Below are 25,409 nucleotides of genomic sequence, written 5' to 3'. Positions count from 1 at the left end.
ATATTTCTATGAAATATTTGAGGAAATAAGAGTTATCATTTCTAATTTATTCAATTTGAATAATTATACGTTTGTTATAACATTGTTTCAAATTACATTCTTTTCTAGTAGTGACGAAATGTGTTTAATCACATTCCATATCTTATAACTAATTTAGATGTACAATTACCAAATACTACTGATAACGTTATATATAATTATTAGCAAGAACCTCTACCCATTTGTTTTTGTGTGTTTTAGTTGATTCACCAAGCAGGTTTAATGTGTGTTCGTTACAACGCGTTAATTTTTCCATATCGCGTTCTCAAAATTGCCAGGGCTCGTTGATTTCTAGACAAAAGTTAAGTTTCGCTAGATTAACACATTATAGTGCATGACGGGTAATCAAACATATAGATGAAAGTTTATCATTGGCTGTCAGTAAGGTTTGTATATAATCATCTACTTACTCATCCAATGATAAGGACGTGTGAGCAGTGGTAACTGATTTACAAATTTTAACTATGCGTGTCTATAATTTTGGATGAATATTCGGGAGAAATTATTTGTTAATGATGTGTATGTTATTATATAACGCGAAAAAAAAAATCCCCTTCCTCATACTATTTTAAAGTCACATGGCTTGTTTTATACTATATTAGCTATTTTTTTATTTCATGAACATTGTCATATATTCGGTTTTTAAAATTTGGCAATACTCGTTTTAATTCTTTATTTTGAGTGACTGAACTTTTACACTGTCATTCTAGTGTTTGGGACGTAACAAAAGATTTGTCATAAGATTAGTTTAACTGATATTTATTTTATTATGACTTTCAATCTATAATTACAACAATTAATTCAATCTTCAACAATATAATTTCAACTTAAATAGTATTAATATACACATCATTTTGCTTCATATCAATGACATCAGTAGAATATATTTTGTACAATATACATACAACACCAACAAATCAACGTAACATAAGATAGAACGTTTTAACGGAATACACGATAATATAATAAAATTAAGCGCTCATGTCAGCCGATTCTCTGCACTTATATATACCTCCAGGTGGCATTATATGTCCAGTAGCATAGGCAGACATGTGGTACATCCATATTGTGGATAGGTAAGACTCAAAGCCCAAGCAAATGCAATACATTTAACACTGTATTACATTGCTTATGACTTGACAAAGTTACAGTGCCGAGAATCGACTACGAGTGTTGGTAATTCCTTTTTCAACAATTGAATGTGTCAGAACACAGAAAAAGAACATTAGGCGCAGTATAAATAAAAACAACCATGACTCTACCGAGTCGTGCGCATGTTACGCACCCTTAACTTTCACAGTTCACATGCCGGCAGAATACAAAATTTATATTCAAAGTAAGAGGGTTTTTTCTCATGCATTTGAGTTCCACTCTCTCCTAATAAGGCACATTTTATGCAGTGATTCATGTAAAGAATTACACATAAAATGAATTACATTTCTTTTATTATATATCTTAGCCACCACACTATCTATTTGATATATTGCACGCGTCATTGGATATCTAAACTTGGTATTTAGTTCAAATTAGTTACGTTTTAAACTATTAACTAGTTTGACATAGCAATCTATAGTCTTTTTGGTAACTTAATTCATAGTCACGCGCCGACCATCATTGATGTGCCAAAAGGCTATCATGAAGAGGGCATGCGACTGAGGCAATGTATTCTGACAACAACGTCTACTCATGATAGGCCTAACCAACAAAAATACAACAAACAAACTTTTACAAAAACCCAAACTTGTGCCTTCTATAAAGAAACATAATTAATGTAAATATACCATATAGGCAATTTCATATTTGGATTAAAAAAAATATAGTTAACTTTAGTGACTGAGGTAACTGGACGCTAAGACTATTGATATTATTGCTGATACACTGAGAATGTCATAGAATATCTAGACATTGTTTCATAAATAAAAACATTTAGTTTATTATTTCACACAGACTTTGAAATTAGTACAAGTACAACTATTACAATCGGATCTACATAATGTCACAAGGTAAGATTAAGAAGATGATGTTTTTATAATTTTAAAAATAAATGATGAAAAAGTAGGCTGAAATCAGGAACAAGTCTTGTTTTCAGTTTTAACAAATGAGTTAATTATCTCGTAAAGAACTCGTTAGCTTTTAGTACGATATTGTTTAATGGTTATATATACGCAGTGTTATCTTTTTCTGCGTGTATGGGCGTTAAATGTATTCCTTGCATAGTCTTACGCATATATTCGTTCTGTAGGTTTCCTTATAGCTAAGTAAATTAGGCATCACATATATAAATGCGTATACCAAAATGGTATTGGGCTCCCATAAGGATTAGGCATTATCGCCTTAGTGTAGTGATAAGACACGAAAAAACAACTTAAGTGGTAGCCTAAAGAAAAAAATATAGCAAATAAAGGCTTACGATCTCATGGGATATAAAATCGAACATCTACACCACATTTACTAATGAGTTGACAAAATATAAATCACTATTGTTGCACCTGATACGGTTGTACATTTATAATTATTAGAAATCACTTTGGAAAGGTCGTAACTGTGTGCGTCGGATTCATATGCTATAATTATTCGCGACGTAACACTACTTAAGTACTTGATACGACAAGTTTGAATTGAAATCACATTAAACTGAGTTTTGCAATTACAACCCCACAGTATAAGTATCAGTGAGTGTGATGGAAGTTTTTCCCGAATGGAATTAAGTTGTCGTGGAGATATCCTCTTGACTCAAATATCTCTTAAAAGGTATTTTACATTTATATGATGATCATTCGTTACTCTATCGGCAGCTTTCAGTTCTTAACTAATAAACACAAAAAAAAATATTAAAGAGAGAGATAAAATTATGATAATGTAGTGGCATACAAATGACATTAGTTGATTATATTGCATTCATTTGTTGTGATAATGTTGTTATTAGTACGTTTGTTTCATCTTTTCATTTGGTTACACATAATATAGACATCTTCGTAAACAAAATAAAGCAGACTTGTCGACCACACAAATTAAAATATATAGGGCCTATGGACGGGTTGTGCCAAATTATATCAACTAATTTTCAATAAATACAAAAATACATGTCTATAACTTAACAATATTTTTTTATGTTTGATTGATTTTAAATGTGACGTCTTTTATTTATCTATTTATTTCGATACGGTACATTTATATTTCTATAAGAATATTTTTCAAGACACAGTCACAACTAGTTCGTAAGTAATTCTATTGTTAACCTACGATTTTGTGTAAATTCATCTTTTGACCTAGTGCCTATTTAAAGCACTATCATTAAGTCTTCTATATAAAACATTAAACAGCTGATATCTGATCAAGTAGCCCTCGTTTTTTCTATGTACGTGGTACTATGTACCTTAAATATCGATTTTGCTTTCATCTTGTCGTCATCTAACCACGTGCTCAGTCACAATTCTTACTCTTTATTAAAGAGCATGATGAACCGATTCGATAACATTTCCTATTGCTTAATAAATAATTTAATTATATTAATAAACATCTTTCATATATATCTTATTTTTTAAATCTCTATCTTAAACTTCTTAGATAACTGACTATTCGTGATCAGATCCATTGCCTTCGCTTCGTGAGATTCGCCTGTGATGAAAGTTCTCGTTTTCTATTCGTGTTGGAGCTTGTTCTGCTTGTCCGGCAACTGTGTTACCATTCTGTTTATTAGGAGGGTAGTAGCCATTGGGTTGTGGAGCATACGCAGTATCTTGTGTTTGGTTAGTTATGTTATTACCATATTCTGAATCAGTAGCCCGATATTGGTTTCCTAGGGGATCATCGCTTAGTAGTACCGTAACTTCTTGGTGTACCGGTGTCATATAATGAACCTTGCGAAGTGAAAATAAAACTGGAGCATAAATAAAACTTGCCAGAGCTAAGCATATATTCATTGTAAGAAACCCTGCTCCTGCAGCTATCTGTCCAGCCAAAATAGGCCCAAGAAAATATGCAATACAATAGGATATATCGGCCAACGCATAAACGCTGCCGTAAACAGAAACGTGACGAACGTCAACAAGAAACGCGAGAGTTGGCAGTACTGCCGTGTCGACTAACGCAATACCGAAACATATTCCACAAAGTGGAATAATTAGCACACCAACCGTCTTGCAGAAGGGTACTATCACGACAAATATGCCAATTACAACCAGCCCCGTTGCAGCGTACAGCCACTGGTACTCTGGTCGCTTTTGAGTTAACTTTACAATAATTACCACACCAATAACGTGGGGTATAAAAGCAGGCAACCATATTATTCCACTTTGCCAACTTGATGCGTGCATCGTATCTTCCATCCAAAGTGCTATGGTTGGTTCAAGTGAAGCTAAAGGTACGTAACTCATGGTAAGCGCTCCCGCTGCTACAAGAATGTAAGGATCTAAAATTAGTTTATAAATCGGTGTTCCTTTCTCTTTTGTCCAATGACGGTTTGTAGCAGACGGATTTGTGACGGTTAACAATAACGTTGCGTTAAAGAGGGCAACAAACGCTAGAATAATGAACGGTACTTTTTTACCCGTAAATTCATAGAATATACCCCCAAATGGCGGAGCAACAAGGTACCCAAAAGACATGAAGGCTAATGCAATTCCCATTGCCTTACTACGCTCTTCTTCTCTTTGGTATCGGTCAGCAATCATAGCTAATCCAGAAGAATATGCAAATGCTGAGCCAATTCCTTGGAGGCTTCGAGCAAAAAACAAAATGCCGTAAGTTTTTCCAAATGCATAAACCAAAGTTGCCAGAAACATGACTATGAGCCCTATGATCATTGGAATATCGTATCCAACTCTGTCAATCAGAGTTCCAGCAAATGGGTTAACAATCAATTGAATAATCGCTTTTGATGCAAATAAGAATCCAATTTTAGCACCGCTTTTATCATCGGTGTTGTTGGAATCTCCATAATCGTCTGATCCTTTACCGTCCCACTCACTTCGCAAATAGTCCGGAATAATCGGAACAATAACCACATAAAGCATACTGTCCAGTAGCAGCGCAACACATACGATTGCAAGAATAATACGTCGTTGATTTTCTTGTTCACGGAGACGTTCTATGAATGCTGTAATCCGGTCTCCAATGCCCGAACCTACTTCGTGTAAAGACGCCATCTTGTTCTTAACAAATTGGGTCGAGTATTGCTGATGGATATTTCACCTCTGAAAGGTAACAAAAATAAAAATTACTTAATTTGTATTAGCAATTTTATAGATTTTAGTTTGCAGACGTGAAATATCCATTACAATACAACATATTAATAGTAAAGTGATCTCCACCTGAGGAAAAGCGGTAAAGTATTTAGTACATTTCACGTCAGGTTGGACAAATTAAAAAGCAGATGTATTTTCCTGACGCAAAATGTAAGAACATAACAATATTACCTATATATGATAAGTAATTTCTATCAAAATAGACTTACTAAAATAGACAATAGATTTTGTTTATATGATTTATCACCACCTAAAACATTTAAAAAACTACCACAAAATATTTTAATAATATTTGAAACAATAATGTGTGAACTTGTTTTAATTTGGAACATAAACTAGCATTAAATCAATCTGTGTTTTAAAAAAAACAATTTAATTAGCAATAATGTATTTCATAAAGTGTAAAGAAGCCGTCCGTTTTGGTTTCAGTGTAGTGTTCTAATTACCTTTCTTTTTCACTATGTATCTATCGAGTCGAGAAGTCATTCTGCGCACACTCATAAAAATATGAACATACGTAGAACTATTGCTGCTAGACTCAACAGCTATCTAATTGCGTGGCGCACCGCATGAAATGTCTCTAAGCGACTCCATGATGAAACTAAACCGAGATCTCGAACTTAAGGTAACATTGCGTCAAATCACTTGAAGTTTACTTCTCTGAATATGAATCAGACATTTATTTTATTTCCACATAACAGCTGCATCAAATGTTTTGAAACTTGATTTCGTTGGAATGACGTAAGCAAACTTAAAAACTCGTTTCTTCCTTTGATTGACCTAATACTTTGTCCAATCCAACTTCAACTGTCCATGGCAACAACTTGATTCATCCACAAAATCGTTTACATTGGTAATGAAATGGCGTCCTGAGTCTTATGAGCATCATCAGTTGTGTACAACCACTTTTATTTATTGTACATCAGGCAATTTACTCTTTTTGACTCATCAAAAGCCAGCTCAAACGAATTATTCTTACAAAATTAAGAATCTATCAAGAGTAATTTAAAACTTACAAAAGTAGGTAGATGCATTTATAAATAAAGCCGTTATAGGCCTACATTGGACCGTGATTGATTATGAAAAGAAAAACAGATAGTGATTTTATAGACAACGAGGCCAATCCGTAAAGTACACATTGGTGAAATTTCAATTCACTCTCTTATATGACAGAATTCTTTAAACCTTATAATCACGAATTTTGAATATAAGCAGCATTGATGCGTCTTAATGACAGCAATTTTCCACCTTAAGTTACCTTTACTTAAATCCAGTGTAATCTCCTTGAATCGGTTAATTCCAGTCTCTCGTCTCCGAAGCTTAATTTTTCGCCCAGTTGATTACATAGTATTTTATCTATGATTCACTTGACGAAAAAAACATGAACTATACATTCATTTTGCGATTAAGTTGACTTATTTCAATAACATCAATACTTTATGTTTTTTACAATTCAACCGACACTGTTATCAAGAACCAATAGCTAAGTGCACATGGCCATCTTTTACTTTTTATTCGCCAGAAGTTGATGTAGTGAAATACACGCATGGAGGAAAAACTTTATAAAGTGATGATTTGCAGGATTTATATGGTTCATGGTGATAATAACGAATACTAGGTTTCAACGCATGCGTAGATTTGTTTTTAAAATATAAATTAACGTCTCCGTTATAAAGAGCAGACGTATAATTATTTTACAACTTAGTCATTGATTGAAATAAAGATGATTGTATAGGCATAGTTAAAACCAGAAATTATATATATATATATATATATATATATATATATATATATATATTATATATCAAAACAGTTGCGAAATGTCACTAACTTTTATACGCCATTCTCATAAAGCACATGAAATATGGCAAGTGAATCAACTGCTTTCTTGATAACATTTTACATGGGTTTAGTTTGAAAACGATAAAAACGTTAGTAAAATCTGAATGTTTTGATGGATGCTCGAGCTTGTAATTTTGTTAGAGTTCAGTCAAGTATAACGCATTAATCAATATTCCATATATGGTACATGATGTATAAGTGAACATGCTATAAAACATAATCAGTACGTTAATAGGCTTTTTTGTTGCTGTTAAACAATATAGTTAGAAATTGTACATATAACAGCTTCCAATACTCTAAAATGAATAGAATTTGTCTTCAATGGCGTTCCATAATATCTTCTCAATAATCTTTCCTTACATTTTGTGTCAAATCCTGTTCTTTAAAAAAACATTCTTTTCACACATTCCATTTTTTATATAGTTCGTACAGTTCAAAGTTATTTGAAAAATACCCACTACATTACATGCCTATCACACTTGAGGAATTTGACATAAACTTAACGCTCTACAAAGAGAACTTGTCATACATTTTAAATTGTCCTCTATTTTTATTTATTTATAATGCACCTAGTAGAGCATAGTAACAATCTGTGTTTCGACTACTTTCTTTAAATCTGAACAGATTCAAAATATAAAGCAGGCCTGTATTTCATTTGTTTTAAATATTACGATTTAAAAAAGCAATCAAAATCACCGTATAATAATTTACTACTAATTGCAAATTCATGCGTAATAAAGTATTTTTTCGATCTAATAAAAATAAAAACATCAATTGTAACACTGTGTTCAATTGCAGGTCATGTCAACTTTTATTATGTGACGTCACTGAAAATGTGAATATTTTTTTCAATATAGCCCAAAAAGTGTCATTTTGGACGACGTTATATTGAATACATGAACATTATCGATAAAGTTATTGTTATAGATTTGCTATACTTTATGTCTATGAACACTCTGCACACTTTTGACAAACAAGCATGCGCATTAGTTTTGTTAAAAATAAGGGTAACTATAAATTTGGATCGTCACCCAGTTCTGCAGCTTTCATTAGATAATATCTAACTGAATATTGGAAGTCAGTTAGATAGAGCTGCATAATCGGGTGGTGCTGTAAAACTCTAAAACAGAATCATTAAACAATTAATACTGTAGGCATGTTTTTTTTTCCTATAACGAGTGGGAAACAATTACTTTATCTCAAAGGAGATACATACATTGGAAAGCCAAAAAAAGAATGTTACAGTCTAACATACGAAATACTCGAAAACTCAATTCCGAATTTTGATTACTTATTAAATTTAGCATTATTGGCGGAACGAAAAACATGAATGTTTGTACGTGACTTTAGTTATTATATTTTTGAAGAAAAGAAATTATATCACGGTAATGTAACATACAATTACTAATTAGGCAATGTACTAATTGTGATATTTAAAGAATGTCATTCATTTTAAGAATTTCATATCTTGTCCAATCAATTGGCATATTTTTATTCGGCCTATATCGAGAAACTGTTTTCTATGCTATTTTAGCGAAACAGTTTATCGTTGGTTTGTGTTACTTATGCGTAGTTTTAAACAGTATACATTTAATGTCGATACGTTGTACAGTAATGTGTGGCACCCACCATCTATATATAAATTTACGTAAGGGCAAAATTCGGTAAATCGCGCCTTACTTCTAGAATTTTTACTCGATGGTATGTAAAGTTGGTTCGTACTTTCGGTACTGATTTTAACCACCTGATGTAACCCTGTTTACTAATTAAATTAAGTTAGATAATTAGTTATTGACGATTAAAACGAATTTAGGTTCAACAATTTGCCCCAAATAGGGGTGTTTTCCGATCGTGCTATACACTGTCTAATGGATGTCCATCTTGAAAAATACCCGCCAAAAAAATGGGAGGAGGCTTCGCATTTTCCTACCTCCTCCTACGATAATTGTTTTTAATAGCTGAAAACCGATTGAACAGTTCGAGTACAGCATCATAATGTTGAAGACAGGCCGATTTTCTTTAAAAAAATACTATTTTGATACATTTAATATACGTTTTTACAAATGTATTGATTTGTGATGAATGGAACATTCCAAATTATTTGGTTTAACCATACAGGTATAGATTTAGATTTATGGGCCCCCTTGGAGAATAAACATAAATAGTATTGCAATGCTGTACAATACTGTTAAGGTATTAACCACTTTTGATCGCAATTTGAATCGCAAATTTCTTACTGTGAGTGTTGGTACTGTTAGATGTAATATAAAAATATATACAAATAAACTTTATTACTGTGAGTGTGGGTAGGCCCTACTGTTAGATTATAAACATATAATATACAAATAAACATTCCAAATTATTTGGTTTAACCATAGAGGTATAGATTTAGATTTATGGGCCCCCTTGGAGAATAAACATAAATAGTATTGCAATGCTGTACAATACTGTTATGGTATTAACCACTTTTGATCGCAATTTGAATCGCAAATTTCTTACTGTGAGTGTTGGTACTGTTAGATGTAATATAAAAATATATACAAATAAACTTTATAACTGTGAGTGTGGGTAGGCCCTACTGTTAGATTATAAACATATAATATACAAATAAACATTCCAAATTATTTGGTTTAACCATAGAGGTATAGATTTAGATTTATGGGCCCCCTTGGAGAATAAACATAAATAGTATTGCAATGCTGTACAATACTGTTATGGTATTAACCACTTTTGATCGCAATTTGAATCGCAAATTTCTTACTGTGAGTGTTGGTACTGTTAGATGTAATATAAAAATATATACAAATAAACTTTATTACTGTGAGTGTGGGTAGGCCCTACTGTTAGATTATAAACATATAATATACAAATAAATAAACGTTAATACTGACAGTTGCTTCTCAACGTTTGTATTAATTAATAATTTAAAAATATATAAACGTCGTAGTGGTGTATCGTTACATGTACTTTACTATTTCAATCGACTATGACAGTGAGAGTTTTAACAAAGTACCGTATTAAATCGTAAATGTTTTACTGTATTTAGTGGTATATTATTTATAGGCCTATAAAACATTAAAAACAATATTTCGTTACTGAGTGGATAAGAATATATTTTAAAATGTTTCCTCTTTGTACCTATCTTCTTCCCCCATCCCTCAACCCTTAATGTTACATACAAAACACAAATTGGGTTTGTTTAAATGAGTCCAAATAAAAAAATTTGACTCATTTTGTTTCTCTCTCGGAAGTAATTCCCAGGGTGCTAATTTTGGTTGACTACATAAATCATTGTGTATATTTATTCGTTTCTGTAAACGACAATGTATTATAGTCCTGCGGTATACGTACATTTGAAATCTCCATTTTTTTCTCGCTGGAAATACTGTGTATTCGAGAACCATCTGTGGGCACGACCTAGATGGTACGCGAGCGAAGCGAGCGTGCCATCTAGTTCAACCTAATTAAAGTTCAACAAACCATAGGCCTACTATGTTTGTTTGAGATTTTACATTGTAAACAAATTGTTTAGGTATCACATACATACTATGAAATCTTATACTCAAAGTCGTTCTGTGCAAAATGTATATATAGTGTTGTCGGCATTACTTGATCACTTGACGTCTCAACTTTGGAGTTTATCGATTAATTTAAACACTTTCTCCTTGAGGCTGAGAGCAATTATTAAATCTGTCCATTTAGCATTTCAAATTTTCACAATTGGCATGAGCAATTGTGATTCTATCTGCCTAGGGACAAATGATGGATTTCAAGCAAAACTATAATGAGGAATGACTAGATTCAGACATGTTTGGCTACCATAAAGAATGATCCAATTTAATAGCTACAACAGATATATTTTATCGTTATGTTACTGCATCAATCCTTTTATTTCAGGAGTTATGTTTCTGATTTAAAATTTATAATTTGTACATCAGCATATAATGATCAAGTTGGTTGAAATTAAGCTACTGCTTGTATAAATTACAGAGTAGAATACAATAAAGGAGATAATTATGATACTCTTACAACAGCAGAGAATGCAATATTGATAATATTGTAGTATAACATTTATTTAATAATTAAAATTTCAATTAATCATCACTAAAGAGAATAATGTATACCATTTTCTTGTCTAATTTACTTAAAACTGTGGATGTAAACTAAAAGATAGATTTTAAATTAGTTTTATATCTTGTTACGCATCCTTTTCATTGAATGACGTCATTGAATGTCTGTAAATTAGTGTCTGTAAGGGATCAATATCACACGATAACACTACACAATGGTAATTGGATAATTAAAAAAACGAAATCAATTAAAGCCACTTAAAGTTATTTTGTTTTGATCTGTTTAAAAATATTATTGACTAGCTAGTTGTTTTCACTATGGTCTCATAAGCTGCAATATAAGTCTGAAGACACAAAAACACAATGGCCATTGATTCGATTGTTTTTAGAAAAAATATATTTTTAGATAAATCAAACTCCAGACGTTTTGTTTACGAGACAAGACTAAATGTCCCTATTAAACTGATTCTTTCATTCTGTAAAATGTATGTTTATGGCTCCTAAACAGGCAAACCTAAAGCGTCCCACTAACATTTTGTTTAGAGGAGAGTGATGTTCCCCTTTTTATACTGCTAACTACACTTTAACAGATAATTATAGAAATCATTGTTGGTATAAGTTACCATAGTTAGGTATTGTAATTACTTGCTTTGGAAGTCACACATTATCTCGTCGATTTTTCTCTTTGATGTATAGCACACGTTGACATCATTGGCATACTCGTAGATAAAACAGGTTAGCCAATTTGTCGAATATTACGTTAATAATTAATTTTATCCTGATCTTGAAAGCAAAAAAAAAAATCTGATAGATCTATTCTTCTAATGAATATTATATGTATATAACATGTGATTGCATAGTTTGTTGATAACAAATAACAATAAGTAAACAACCAAAATATGCCATTACGACATAGTTGTATTAGTTAATTAAACATATCACCTTATGTTGCTTATTTAAATTCATTAATTATTAGTGAACACTATTTGTTCATCTTCAATGACGATGTTTAGATGGAAAGTGTAATTTTGCTTTACACTATAATTTCCCTTGTAATTAATATAAAGAAACTGACCTTTTATGACCTAGGAAAAGTGCCTTTTATTGATAATGTAATAGTTGTTGGAAGCTTAGTCGGATCTTCTCACCCAATTTCAACACTCTAGTGTGCACTCAACAAATGTACGCACACACTTAGGCATAGCCATAAAACAACGCCTAATATTCCTATCTTATGGCACTTAACGCATGACAGACAGAAAAAACATCAGATTCGTAGAAGCTAAAGTTTTAGCGTCGAAAATATTACCATAGAGGGAAATCACGCATACATGTAACGTAGTATTTGAGCAATTGTCGCGAATGGATAAAGGTGAGAGATGTAAAAGGTCGATAAAATTAGAAACAGGGAGAAAAAATAATGGCAACGAACACTTACAAGCATTTGAAACGGAATCAACGATAAAATCTCAAAAACCATGAAAAGTATATTGTGACGTCACGATGTTTTGATAGGCAACGGAAGAGCGACGGCAGTCAAACGAGCGTTCACCTTCTGTAAAATATAGATTATCTGACGCGTTTTCTCTTTGATATATTCATTTCAGCAAAATGAACATTATTTTTAGGCTAGGCCTATATGGAATTACTGTTTTTTTAATCGAATAGTTAAGTCCTCTACTAGTTCGAGATAATGTTGTTAGCTTAAATATCATTGAGACAAAAGTGGTTCGAACATTCTGAAATTAGTATCGATGGACATGTGTTATACGAAATAGATATTAATTATGAATACAACGTTAATCAAGAAATCCATGAAAGACTGGTTATGTACGATAGTTCATAAATGTAAAAACTGATGATATTACTTCTCTCCCAGTCTTCAGTCTCGTTCATTTATAATTATAAATTCTGAAGTGATTTTGAGTGGCTCTTGAGTAATTCATTTAAAGAAAATAAGATAAAATGTATTAGATTAGAGTACCTTCATCTGTTTGGATATTGCACCTTTCTCTTATATATCAACACCCTCTCTAAAATCGTCAATCTCATATACTTATTCGAATCTTAAGTAATGCCAAAATAATAAAACGTATGCGTCTACACGAACTGACATTTTCTAATCTAGAAAAATAGTACAGTGTTTCCAATATATACAAACAATAGTAGCTGGGATTAAGCCATCTTTGAAACTAAATCAATATCACTTTCACGATTGTATTTTTGACATAGTGATGGATGGTGGCGGGTGTTTATTATACAATCACACTGATTAAGTTCAACATCTTAAACTAGAAAATATTGCACAAACTATTGTTAAAACATCGATTTTCAACTCAAGTTTACGTCTGATCTTTCACAGACAAAAAACATTGCAGAAAGTCTAAAGACAGTGATGTATCTGTCCCATTGACTCGATTAAGCTATGTAATGCCGTTACTTTAAAGAAGGCGTTGTTGGGGTGGTATGCGCGCGCACAGCGTGACTTACAAGTATAGTTACGAATACGAACTATGAGAAACATATAACGAGCACTCCGATGTGCTATGAGAACATTAATTCATCTCTTAATTTCTGCATTGAAAGAAGATTTCTTCAGCTTAGCCTTAAGAGTTTCAAGTCGATTAATATGTCGAAATGAAAAATCACCGTTTTTCTGTCTCAATTGAATATTTCACACACACAAAAAAATTATCTAGTACGATTATAAGCATAATATATAGTTCATTCGTATTTACCTGAAATTGAGAACCAAGTATCGTGTCGAATGTCACAGGGTTTTATTTTCCTTTTCACTGTCATAATATTAACTTATAACATTGCGTATTATAATATAAGTGGGTCGATTAAGGCAATGTATCTCGATTTGTGACTAGCATAATTAGGCCTACTATTTACTAAAAACAATACACTAATAGCAGTGTATTGCCGGCAACCTATTCCTTTAAAATAACTATTGAATTTGCATTTGATGTATCTTTAAGTTATATTAATTGAAAACTTGCAAGTCTTAAATGAGATCAACTCACTGAAACAATTATTTAATTGTAAAGTTATGAAATATATAGCTACATGATCGTAATGGCCTAGATAGTCAAGTCAATGATGGCGCCGTAAATATTTTTTATATTGTACATTTGATATAAACTTGAAACCACAAATCCAACATTTTTACACTCTCAATCTTTCCTGCTATCATTTGGTATACACAATACATTGAATACTTGAATTCAGTTCACTTAATATCACGTATACACGAAATATATAAGGAAGGAAACTTGTGTTTACAATTATATTTTTACTTTTAATTGTGTTATCGGCCTATTCTATTTATTTATTTATTTATTTACCAGATTTCTATAGCGCCCTTTTCATGAAAACTCATGCTCAAAGGCGCTTCACATCATATTCTATGAATAAAGAAGTATTTTTAAGCAAGACAATAATAGTAAGATAATAATCAGCCGATTCTGCTACTGTCAAGAGGTATCTATCTATAAAACTATAGCAAGTTATACACGTTCCTGTCTGCAGAAATGCTGTACTTTTAATATACATAAATAGTCTAAAACCTTTCTAAATATTTTGTTTAAATATTCGTAAGCCTAGGCCTATATCATAAACATTCTGTACCAGAATCAACTTATTGGGAGAGATATGAAGGGGTAATGTTATTTCTATATATTGCTTTAAGCATAATCGGAGAGCCAATTGATTCCCAATAACAACGATGAAGATGAAAGCAACTAATGAAATTATGGATTTGTCTAAGAGAAAGAGTTTCAGTGTGGGAGTATTTGGTTGACTACCAAAGTGAATAATGTTCGTTGAAATTTACTATAGTAATGGTTTCCAACGGCTTAATTTAAACCTTGAGGTGCAATTGAGAGACAGAAATAACTCAATTGAGGAGTTGGTCATATGCATTGCACTTGGCGCCCAGTGTGGCCGCCGGTAGTGTGCCGAGTGATAATATCGATGGGAGTTTATCATTACATCAGAAACTGTATTCTTACACTGAATAACCTTTAGAATAATGTACTGTCAATAGTTCTTCAAATTGCCTGTTGTATTTCTATTAAATTTTGGAAGATTAAAACAAAATCTTATAATATTCATAACATTGTTTAGTATCAACATATTATCTAAAAGGAAAAAAACAATGCTGTGGGTAACTGATTTGATCTAAGTTTAGAAAAAAAACACAAAATAAGCACAAATTTATCATTTTACATGTTCTTTCATTTTGTTTGTTAATGCTTAATATTAATTAAATGTTATAAGTGAAACTGTGGCATGATGGTTGACATGCTAGCTTACCAATCCCAGTCCTTGTTTAAAATCCTGCCACAGTTCCAGGATTGTTATGATGGCCACTAACTCATTTTATATAATCAGAAAGCATGGGGTTTCCAATCCAGTAAAATGTATTTGCTGTTAGATATTGTCAAAATGAAAAATAATAATAGAATTTATTATTCTTCAAAATAATTGCCAGAATAGTCAGCAGTGTATACATAGTAGGCTTATATAAATCATATTATTTTTCTTATAAATGACCCACATCATTTCATTTTGAGTAATTTGCCTTTAGAATAATCTAACCTTCATATACTCATTTCTACCTTTTACAGCTTCATTTACAATATCCGACTAAAATTATAATGGTATATGTATATTAGTACAATGGTTGTATAAGAGACAATGACACATGTATTGATTAAACAAGCAAATCGTATAAAAAATACTAAGCAGAACAGAATCCTATTTTCTCCCCATTGTTTACAAAATACAAGTAAAACAAACTATTGTTCGTTTAAATTGTCGTATTGATTGATAATAGTTTTGAAATTAACATATAAAAGCATATCTTGCAAGTATAATTGAAAATAATGATTCCCATAATACCGTGTATTACTCTACATTCTAGCTTGATATCCCGGGTTTAAGGGACAAAAAATATTATTAGTAATGTGTTACAATAATATTACAATTAGGTTTCCTGGTAGTTGAACCAGAAAAAACCTGGAAAATTGAGATATGACAAATGGTATACATTTTAACTGAATTCATTATTGTTTAAAGTGACTTTTTATCAACACGGTAACATTTCCAGATATAAAACGAATTTACTTTTATTTAAATGCAAACGTGTTTAGGAAAGGTTTCATAAGTGTTGAATTAACCTATCTTAACAGCTATTCATTTTCTTTAAAATAACACATATCAATATTAAAATCTGTAAGACGTATACAAACAACAAAATAAATCTTTGTTATCTTGGCTACGTTATGCATCACAGTAATATTTTATTTGTTGTGAAATTAAGGCAAAAATGGTTGATTTTTTTAAATAAGTAATCTCATGGTTTTTATCAGTTTTGGAATCAAATTACTTTACTCAATTCTCCTTGTCTTTGCTTCGGACAGAAACTGATCGAATCTGATGGAATAATTTAGTTTTCTGTCTGATTGCGATGGATCGCCTACAATTCAATGACCTTGCTTAGATCATTCGAATGAGTGACTACAGTTATTGACGTTTATTGGTAATTGCTGTTCATTTGTATTGATTTGTTTTTGTGAATAATTACGGTTATTGTTGCTAATTAAGCTATTTTGTATTTTTCTAATTATTACTAAGGATCTTATTCTTCGATATTACAACCATTAGGTAATTAATTGAATTTTCTAATGAATTATTAATAGGATTACAACTATTATGCAACAGAAAAGTACCATCATATATTTTATCGTGTAATTATAGATATACAATTAATGACGCGCACCACAGTATAGTAAAATATTTATAGTGCATGTTTTTAAAATTGTATACAATTACTGTGATTTTACTACTTACAACAGTTATGCATATTTAAAATTGAAAATAATAAATCATTTTTGTAACAGTTTTAATACTTTTATAATGTATGGGGTTTAGTTTGTATTTTATTTCAAATTTTCAATTTAAAAATGGAAAAGTGTCGTCATTATGTTCTGTTTTCTTCTTATTATATAATATTATGTTTATAATTAGAACAAAAGAACATACGTTTATAAAAAACTTTTAATATAAATTGTATGAAACCTTATTATGATTAGTTATCCATGGACGTGTAGGAGAACTAAAGTGGTAAGCAAGAATTTAGAAAAACAACAACGCTTTTTGATGTTAACACATTAATATAACATATTGCTAATAATACTGACTGTTCATCATTGTGTGTATTAGAAAGGGTCGTTTAAACCTGCGATAGTGAAGTTAAAATAAAGTTAACACACTGTATCACAATATTCAACTTTCTAGATTGTTTAAAACGTTCCTGGCATAGTTTATTTCCAACTTTGTAAATTATGGTCGCTTGCCATACATTGAATATATTATATGTTTTCTAATCCATTTATGTAATGTATTGTTATTTTTAAAAGGTCACGTTTGTTGAATGTTAAGAATATAAAGCATTTAATAATGATAATATTATCTGTCACAAATAGGGGTCGAGTCAACAGTTGATATGTAAACGAATTGCTTTCGAATTCCAATGGTGAATTTCAATGGCCTTATTCGTAGTTTGTCAAGTTTTCAATAATTGAAGAATGTTATATTACACATCTTCAAAATCTAAAATACCATTTGCTTGTATTTTAATTTTATTTCTTCAACTCGACCCAGAATACGATAACATTTCCCTGGGGCCTCGAGAAAAGAAAGTTCATAATTACAAATATATATATACTTCCATAACATGTTTTGAAGAATCTTAATTAAGACAAAATGATCATACATTATTTGATTTATTTATTTTACTAAATTGTATCTGTAATTTAATCCTGTTGGTAACATAGACATTTTACGAGAAACTCTCAATAATTTACTTTAACTTTCCATTAACTCAACAATAAACTTTAGAAAGTACAAATCATCTAATTTTGTACTTTGCATAAAAGATTAGGACCTGATATCTATCCTAACAATAATAACGTATAAGTGTTAGGTATTAAGTTATCATGGGAAGTAAAATGACTAATTTTATTTTGAAATGCACTTAGTTTAAAAAGAGACTGCGTGCAAAAATACGAATACGCACGTGTAATTTATGTTGCACAAACGAATAACAGTTGCGGGGTAACATGGTATTTTAATCTTAACAATCACAGATTTATATATATATATTTTTTTGCTTTTTTATTGTATACGTTAGGTAATATTGCATCATAAAATAAACCAACGTATTATGTTGGTTTTATATTTTGACATTTATGCAAAATATAAATCCAAATCAGAGATGCGAAATTGTAGATTTCCATTGAAGACTATTTTAACGATCAAGGTAACGGCCGGACATCGGTGCTATAAATCATTGGTATAAATTCGATAATATTTTATTTTGAAAAAAAAAACGACATAAAATAAAACGTATAATCTTCTTTAAAACAACTTTTGTTATATCAATATCATACTATGCATAGTCACATCTACTCTTAAAATTAGACATACAAATAGGCCTCTGTTGTTATTGTTATTGTAATCATAACAAACTTATTTTGTACCATTGATTTATTTGTTATTATACAGTAGTTATTAGTAGCTTGTATTGTTTAAGGTAATTTTCATTTCAAATGTATTTTTTTTAGGAAAAAAGGTGCAGGTTGTTGTAAAACTGCTATGTTTTTGTTTTTTTTTTCTTAATGCAAAGTTCAAGATTTATATCACGGAACGTCAGCGCTATATGCGCACTGAAATATCTAAATATTTATTACCCGTAACGGACACTTGCTATCTGTAATTATTCAGCTACTGATATCATTCGCGTTATTGCTAAATACATTTCTTGATTCTTCTTGTAAAGTGTCTAAGTTAGGTGCATAAAAAATGCAATCTAGTTGCTTGTTCAGAATGTAATTCATTGATGAAATCTGATGTCTCTATATTGTACGGGACTTAAATTACCCACGAGGGAAATATGATTGCGCTATTCATCTCCCACGTGACGATAATATCCACCTGTGACGATGATAATTAGATCAAAGGTCGTGTCAAATGACGATGACCGCTAATTTGCATTTCAATTATAGATTTGGTTATATTTTTCAATTGCATTTTTTAAACCTAAATGTAATGTCAAATTTGCATGATTCATGATTGCATAGCTCTTAAATAAAAATGTTGAAAGAGAAAGCAGATTCAATTACAAATGACTAAAAAGACGAATTTAAGGGAAAAACATATACCTTTGTTTTTCAATATTAGCCTAGAAAAGAACCATTTTTCAAAACTGAATGTAAAATGTTGTTATATTATAATGAAACATTAACGTATTAGCCTTTGTTTGTCTTACTATGTAATTTTAATAACTCATTAAATCACAGCATAAACAAATGCGTTGTGACATTTTTAATTGTATAATCAGCCTTAAAAGTGCAAAATGTATGGCCTATAAAAAGTAATTATTGTAAATCTAACCGATTGTTGGCTTAAAGAAACGTGTATATTCAGTTTAGCTGTGTTCTTTTTTCGTGATTGTTCACATGTTACTAATTCAAACATTGTCAGCATTTACTTTCTTGTTCTCCTAATTACTCTCTAAGTATTTCACAAGAGAAAGATACAATAATACATAAACCACCTAAGGTTGTGTTCCATGTTTATTCAGCTCTCAAAACGAGTGCATTATTGGGAAACGTTAGAGACGTAAATCAATAACGGATATTGAGGACGATTCACCCAGCGAATACTATTATCTCCCTAGAGGAACAACTCACTCATTATTGTGAATGTAAGGATAAGTTCAAATCAATTTACGCTGAAGTAGAACCATTCGTAGATATTATCTCATCGATATGCAGCATCAGTTCTGTAATTCATATCGCAGATATAAAAGAATTGTCGGTTAGTGTTTAATTAGGAAATGGACTGTTTAAAAAATTGATAATACAAAATGAGAAAAAAGTTACATTAGGCCTAAGTCACAATCTTAATTTGATGCAGCAATTTCTCTTACATTTTTCAAAAGTTTCTTTGACTGGTTTGCTTCCTTTAAGAAATTAAGAAATGGACTAGTTTGTTTTTTTTAATACAAAATGAGAAGAAAGAAAATTAAAGTATAAGTCACAATTCGTATTATTAATTTAGTTTGATGCAACAATGAGTTGAGGAATAGGACTATATTTTCTGTTATATTTATAAAAGTTTTTTTTTACTTTTTCCTGTTGATTATAGTTAAGAAATGGTGTAGTGATACTAAATTAATTTTGTCAAAACTTGTTGACTTTTTGGAAAAAGTACAATAAAAGTTAACGAAGAAAGAAATTGATTATTTAGGTTTAAAATTAAAGAAACAATGATTACGAAAAGAAATTAATTTTATTTTATTTTATTTTTTATATATTTAGGCAAATTGCCAAGGATAACCATAAGCAAATTCAATCACTCCTTCTTAAAGGTGGCAATCCGTTCACGAGACAAACATATACACACAATGCTCTACATAAACAAAGTCTTTATTACAAGTCTTTGGGAGTGGAGTTGTAAATTGTCATTAGAAAAAATCCTGACATATGACAGGACTTGAACCCAGGACCCTTGCATCATAACCACCAGGCCACAACTCCACTCCACTTAATGTAGTATTAGTCACAACTGTACTCAGAATGTAAGAGATTGATACATTGATAGATTAAGGAGTGTTAAAGAATTACTACAATCATATTATTTTTTCAAAACTTTCTCGACTTTTTGACAAATTCAAATGAATGAACACATGACACAGGAGGTTGATGTTTCATTGCTTCCACAGTCATATACGAATGCACTACCTCGTAATTGTGAGTTACGGGAAAGAATACTTTTAGAATTTTGCTAAATTGTGAGTGTGTTTCATCATGGAATGATTGTGTATGAACTAAACAATTTTTAGATTTCCAACTAAACTATTGATAACATCGCTTCTCAATAAGAGTTAGCGAGTATTATGAAAGGTACTGTACTTGGGCAAGAATGTAAATTGTAAAAAGTTAAAACAAAACGGAAAATCTAGTGAAGAATAATGTGGTTGTTTGTACATACATTCACGAAAGATAAAAACATATTAATAGACGATAAACAAAATATTTGAGATTTTGCTAATAAATTATTCATTATTATCATTATTACAGAATACATTGTGTATCATTTCAAGTTTCATAAATGTTGTTGAAAGTTTCTTACACAGCGTTACCTATATTTAGATTGTTGTCAAAGTAAATGAATGTTATCATCTGTGAAGATTTATGGGACGATGTGACACGAATTCATTTACCGCATTGTTATTCTAACACCGGCGCGCATTGGTTGGCGTAGTTCAAGGAGACCCTCTTGCTCCATTCTTGTTTATTGTCTGCCTGTAATCATCTCACTCCTCTTCCGTAAATTAACACGCCACTCGTGTGGCAATTCGCAGGCATCCCATTGGCTTCGACCAATTATCAAACTAACTAGGATAACTATACACACGATGTTTAACTGAAGCAATTGTCGGAAACTGACTGACTAAATTAATTATAGAGTCTTTCTAAAATTGATGAATTGAATTCCTTATGTCAATACTGAGCTATGATGCTTGGCTATCCATCGCACTTACATTGATTTAAGATGTTCTGATTAATTTTGTCAAGCTAGTTTGAGAACACTTTACTTGATAAATACTGGCATGAAGAGAAGACTCAGACTAAACTGATGGAATCACTCCATGCTAAAACCATGACTAGTAATTTTATGACAAAAAAACAATAACTTATTACGGTACAAAACGGTTTCACTTAATTTAAATTCTGAATGCATAATGTTTAAATTCTATCGTTTGTAATACGTTTATAGGCTATTTTAAAATGAATCAATTTTCTTATAAGAAGATAAGATTATTGCGTATTGTAGGCCTATTATTTTAATACACATCCATCATGATTCCACTCACTAAATGTATAAGTTAACATTAGGTTTTTAGTCAACTTAGTTTGCTTCGACATTTTAGAAAAGAAATAAGTTTTTTATATCTTATTCACACACTGTCTTGTCCCTGCTGCCAATGACTATGCTAAAATCGGTTTCAGGTTGGTGACGTCACTAATTAAATTGATCATCGATAATTGGGGGTTAATGCTCAAACAACCGATGCTCATCAATTATGCAAATAAGTTTCATTATTTTTCTATGACCGTTAAAAATCGATGTTTCTTCCAAGACAAACACTATAGTATCAAAAACATACTAGTACTCGAGTTTTTATCATTTCTTGATCACCATTGATAAAATGTAATACAATATGTAATTCAACTCATTTATCTTATTTGAATAAATTGAAAGGCACTAAATTGAAAATTTTGCGGAAATATTGATTTCTACAATCACTTACCATCACCTTCGACATATTTCTTTTTCAAAATGGTGCTATATTACGAAGTTTAAAAAAAATTAATCAGTTATGTTGTATGTTAACTTGAATTCTTTCTTTGAAACGTTATTCTTACGGTTGCCGTATAGATTTATTCAAATTGGTAATATAAGACACATCAGACGCGAGTTCTCTTGATAAAACAATACCATTCTGTCAATTTAGCTTATTAAACTGTTGTTATTTAAGCCAATTTGAACGATCATGAAATTACGTTGCTTTGGTAGCGTCTCATTGCATTGATTCCAATTCAATAAAATAATATAGTTTTTCTGTGTACGGCTCCCTAATTACAGTATAGTCAAATTTTGTAAAGAAATACTAAAACGCTCAACAATATATTATATACTGTCAGTGATACTACATTTAAATTAATCTTAATCCTATAAAGTACGATTAAACTATATTTTCTACACTACATAATAATTAATAAAGTTATATTATACTGTTGCATAAACATTGACAGAAAACAAAGTTGACATGCATTTTGTAATCGAGTATTTTAGCTATTGGCAAAACTCTTGAGATATATTATACCAAAATGTATGTATTAAAATACACACTTTAGTACTATGTAATTTATTTATAGACCTATAATATTATATACAATCATTACACTTTTGCCAAAGGTCACAAGTGTGACAGAAATGTTTGAATAAATAGAGTATCAGGTTCGTTAATGTCTACTTGAATTTTTCGTTTTATATAAAAAAAACTCTACTACGGGCCGATAAATTACATTCATTTAATTGAGTATTTTATTTGATCACAGCGAAATGTTGAGACCTATTTCTTCTATAGATTAAGAAAGTACTGTTGTTTTATAGCCATAGTTTTTCCGAATTATATATATAAAACATAAATGTAACTTCGACCGGTTTAAATTTATAAACTGTATTTCCATTCTTTTTGAGAATAGTGTTTGTCAATGTTTAACTGAGGCAATTTCGTTTCTTTAAATAAAAAAGTTGTGCTGTACTTACTTTTTTTTGCCGATTGTTCGTAGGATGTCCAGAAATCGACGAAATAGAAATACGAAACAACAATTATTACACGTTTGTGTAAGTCGTGGAAAATCCGTTCAAATACGTGGATGTGTAGCGACGACGTAAGGACTGAGAAGAAAAGTCGCGTGAGTGTGCGCTACTCGCTTGCAAATCGATCCTGACGCTAAATTTACCAACTTATAGACATGCGCAGAAATGTACATAATCTCACGAGTTATCAATTGATATTGTAGGGGGTCCTTCTTGAAGCTGAGATGTTCTTTCTTGATGAGCAATGCTTTTAATTAACTATGCCAATCATATAGTCTTTACTCTTTGAATTTTCAAGACTTTGCGGCTTAACTTCTTAAGTGAGCTCTTGATGTTCTAAACGTGTTGATGCTCGTGTTTTTAGAGAAACTGATTAGACTCAGGTAGCTTTACGCAAATCAATTGCACCATCAACGTTTCTGTTTGAAAATTATCCTAACTGAATTAAGGTAATGACGACCGCCTTAAACCTGGCCGTTAAATACAATTTGTCAGAATGAATGTTCTTGCTATGATTCAATTTGCCCGTGATGGCTAGTGTGTTATACTGGCATAATGATCAGAATCTTGGACGAGATGACTGCAGGCTTACAAGGCATTGCTCGTAAAAATGCTCCCTCGTTGCAGTGATACGACCAATGTAATAATCAGTGATGTTAATTACTTTATGTCTAGTGGTTTTCACCAATTATTTGACTGGTAACAAAATCGTGATTTTATTTATTTATTTTTTTAATCCAGTATACAAGAAGAACTCGTATACAGTATAGAAAACTGATAAATAATATTAAGTCTGATTTGTTTATTTTTCTTTGGGATATAAGACGTACTGACATACTATAACGTGTATTTCTTCCTCTTTTTTTCTTTTGCAATCATATTTAGTTCTGCCTCGGCAACACCGTCATATAGATTTGTAGGTATTACTTGTTTCAAGAATAAACTTAACACGATCTTAGTTTATGGCCTCTGCCTTAAGACGAACAAATTTATACTCAAATAAATCAGTTCTTGATTTTGACAGGAAATTTACCGAGTGTGAGCAAACGGAAATAAAAAGTCCGTCGTGTCAACAACATGATAACTCGAGTTACATACCTAAATTATAGAAGTAAAAACTAACTTTGATTTTAATAGGTTTATTGTATAGGTCTATATTTATATTAGGAGGAGGCTGAAATATTTTAAAATTATAATTATATTATATTATTTGACAGTATTTGATTATTACAATTTTTTGATCCGTTAATATTTTGCCAAGGAAAATTGTATTTTGTCGAAATAGTAAACCATCGGCAGAACTATTGTATCAGCAATATCCTTGCCATCACTTTGTTTATTCTTAAATCATTCGATTTATTTGTCTGAGTACATATGACATGCGATGCAAAGTGAATTGTTAAAATAACATCATTAGAAGAAGGCAATAACGGCCTAATTAATGGAGGATGTGGTTGATGATTTGACAGTGATTATTATGATTATAGAAAATAAAGATAATAATGACGCTATTGAGAAAGAATATGAGAACAATATTTAATAATCATGATCAGGGTTTGTAAATGTAAACAAGAATAAACATGATGGCGCTCTTCCAGCATAATTCATTACCGTGTTAATTAATTTACATAGATTAAATTGTTAATCAACCTTAATAAAGTTATGTTGTAACATAGGCCTACTTAATTAACGAAACCAATTTAATTGTTTCAGATTCAAAATGTTCCACTTACTATAATTGTTTTCA

General features: G+C 30.9%; 1 protein-coding gene across 1 annotated transcript; it reads right to left on the bottom strand.

Annotated features, from left to right (window-relative positions):
* Positions 1-816: 816 nt before the first annotated feature.
* LOC140052004 (probable vesicular acetylcholine transporter-B) lies at positions 817-23,711 on the bottom strand. Its single transcript, XM_072097376.1, has 2 exons — positions 23,609-23,711; positions 817-5,234 (listed from the first exon to the last, which is right to left on the bottom strand). The coding sequence occupies exon 2, from the start codon at positions 5,184-5,186 to the stop codon at positions 3,615-3,617; it is 1,572 nt and encodes a 523-aa protein (XP_071953477.1). The 5' UTR covers positions 5,187-5,234; positions 23,609-23,711; the 3' UTR covers positions 817-3,614.
* Between the last annotated feature and the right edge of the window lie 1,698 nt (positions 23,712-25,409).

This window comes from Antedon mediterranea, chromosome 6 (genome assembly GCF_964355755.1).
Source record: "Antedon mediterranea chromosome 6, ecAntMedi1.1, whole genome shotgun sequence".
Taxonomy (NCBI): Eukaryota; Metazoa; Echinodermata; class Crinoidea; order Comatulida; family Antedonidae; genus Antedon; species Antedon mediterranea.
The sequence above is the reverse complement of the archived record's forward strand: the minus strand, read 5'-3'. Positions and strand labels throughout refer to the sequence as shown.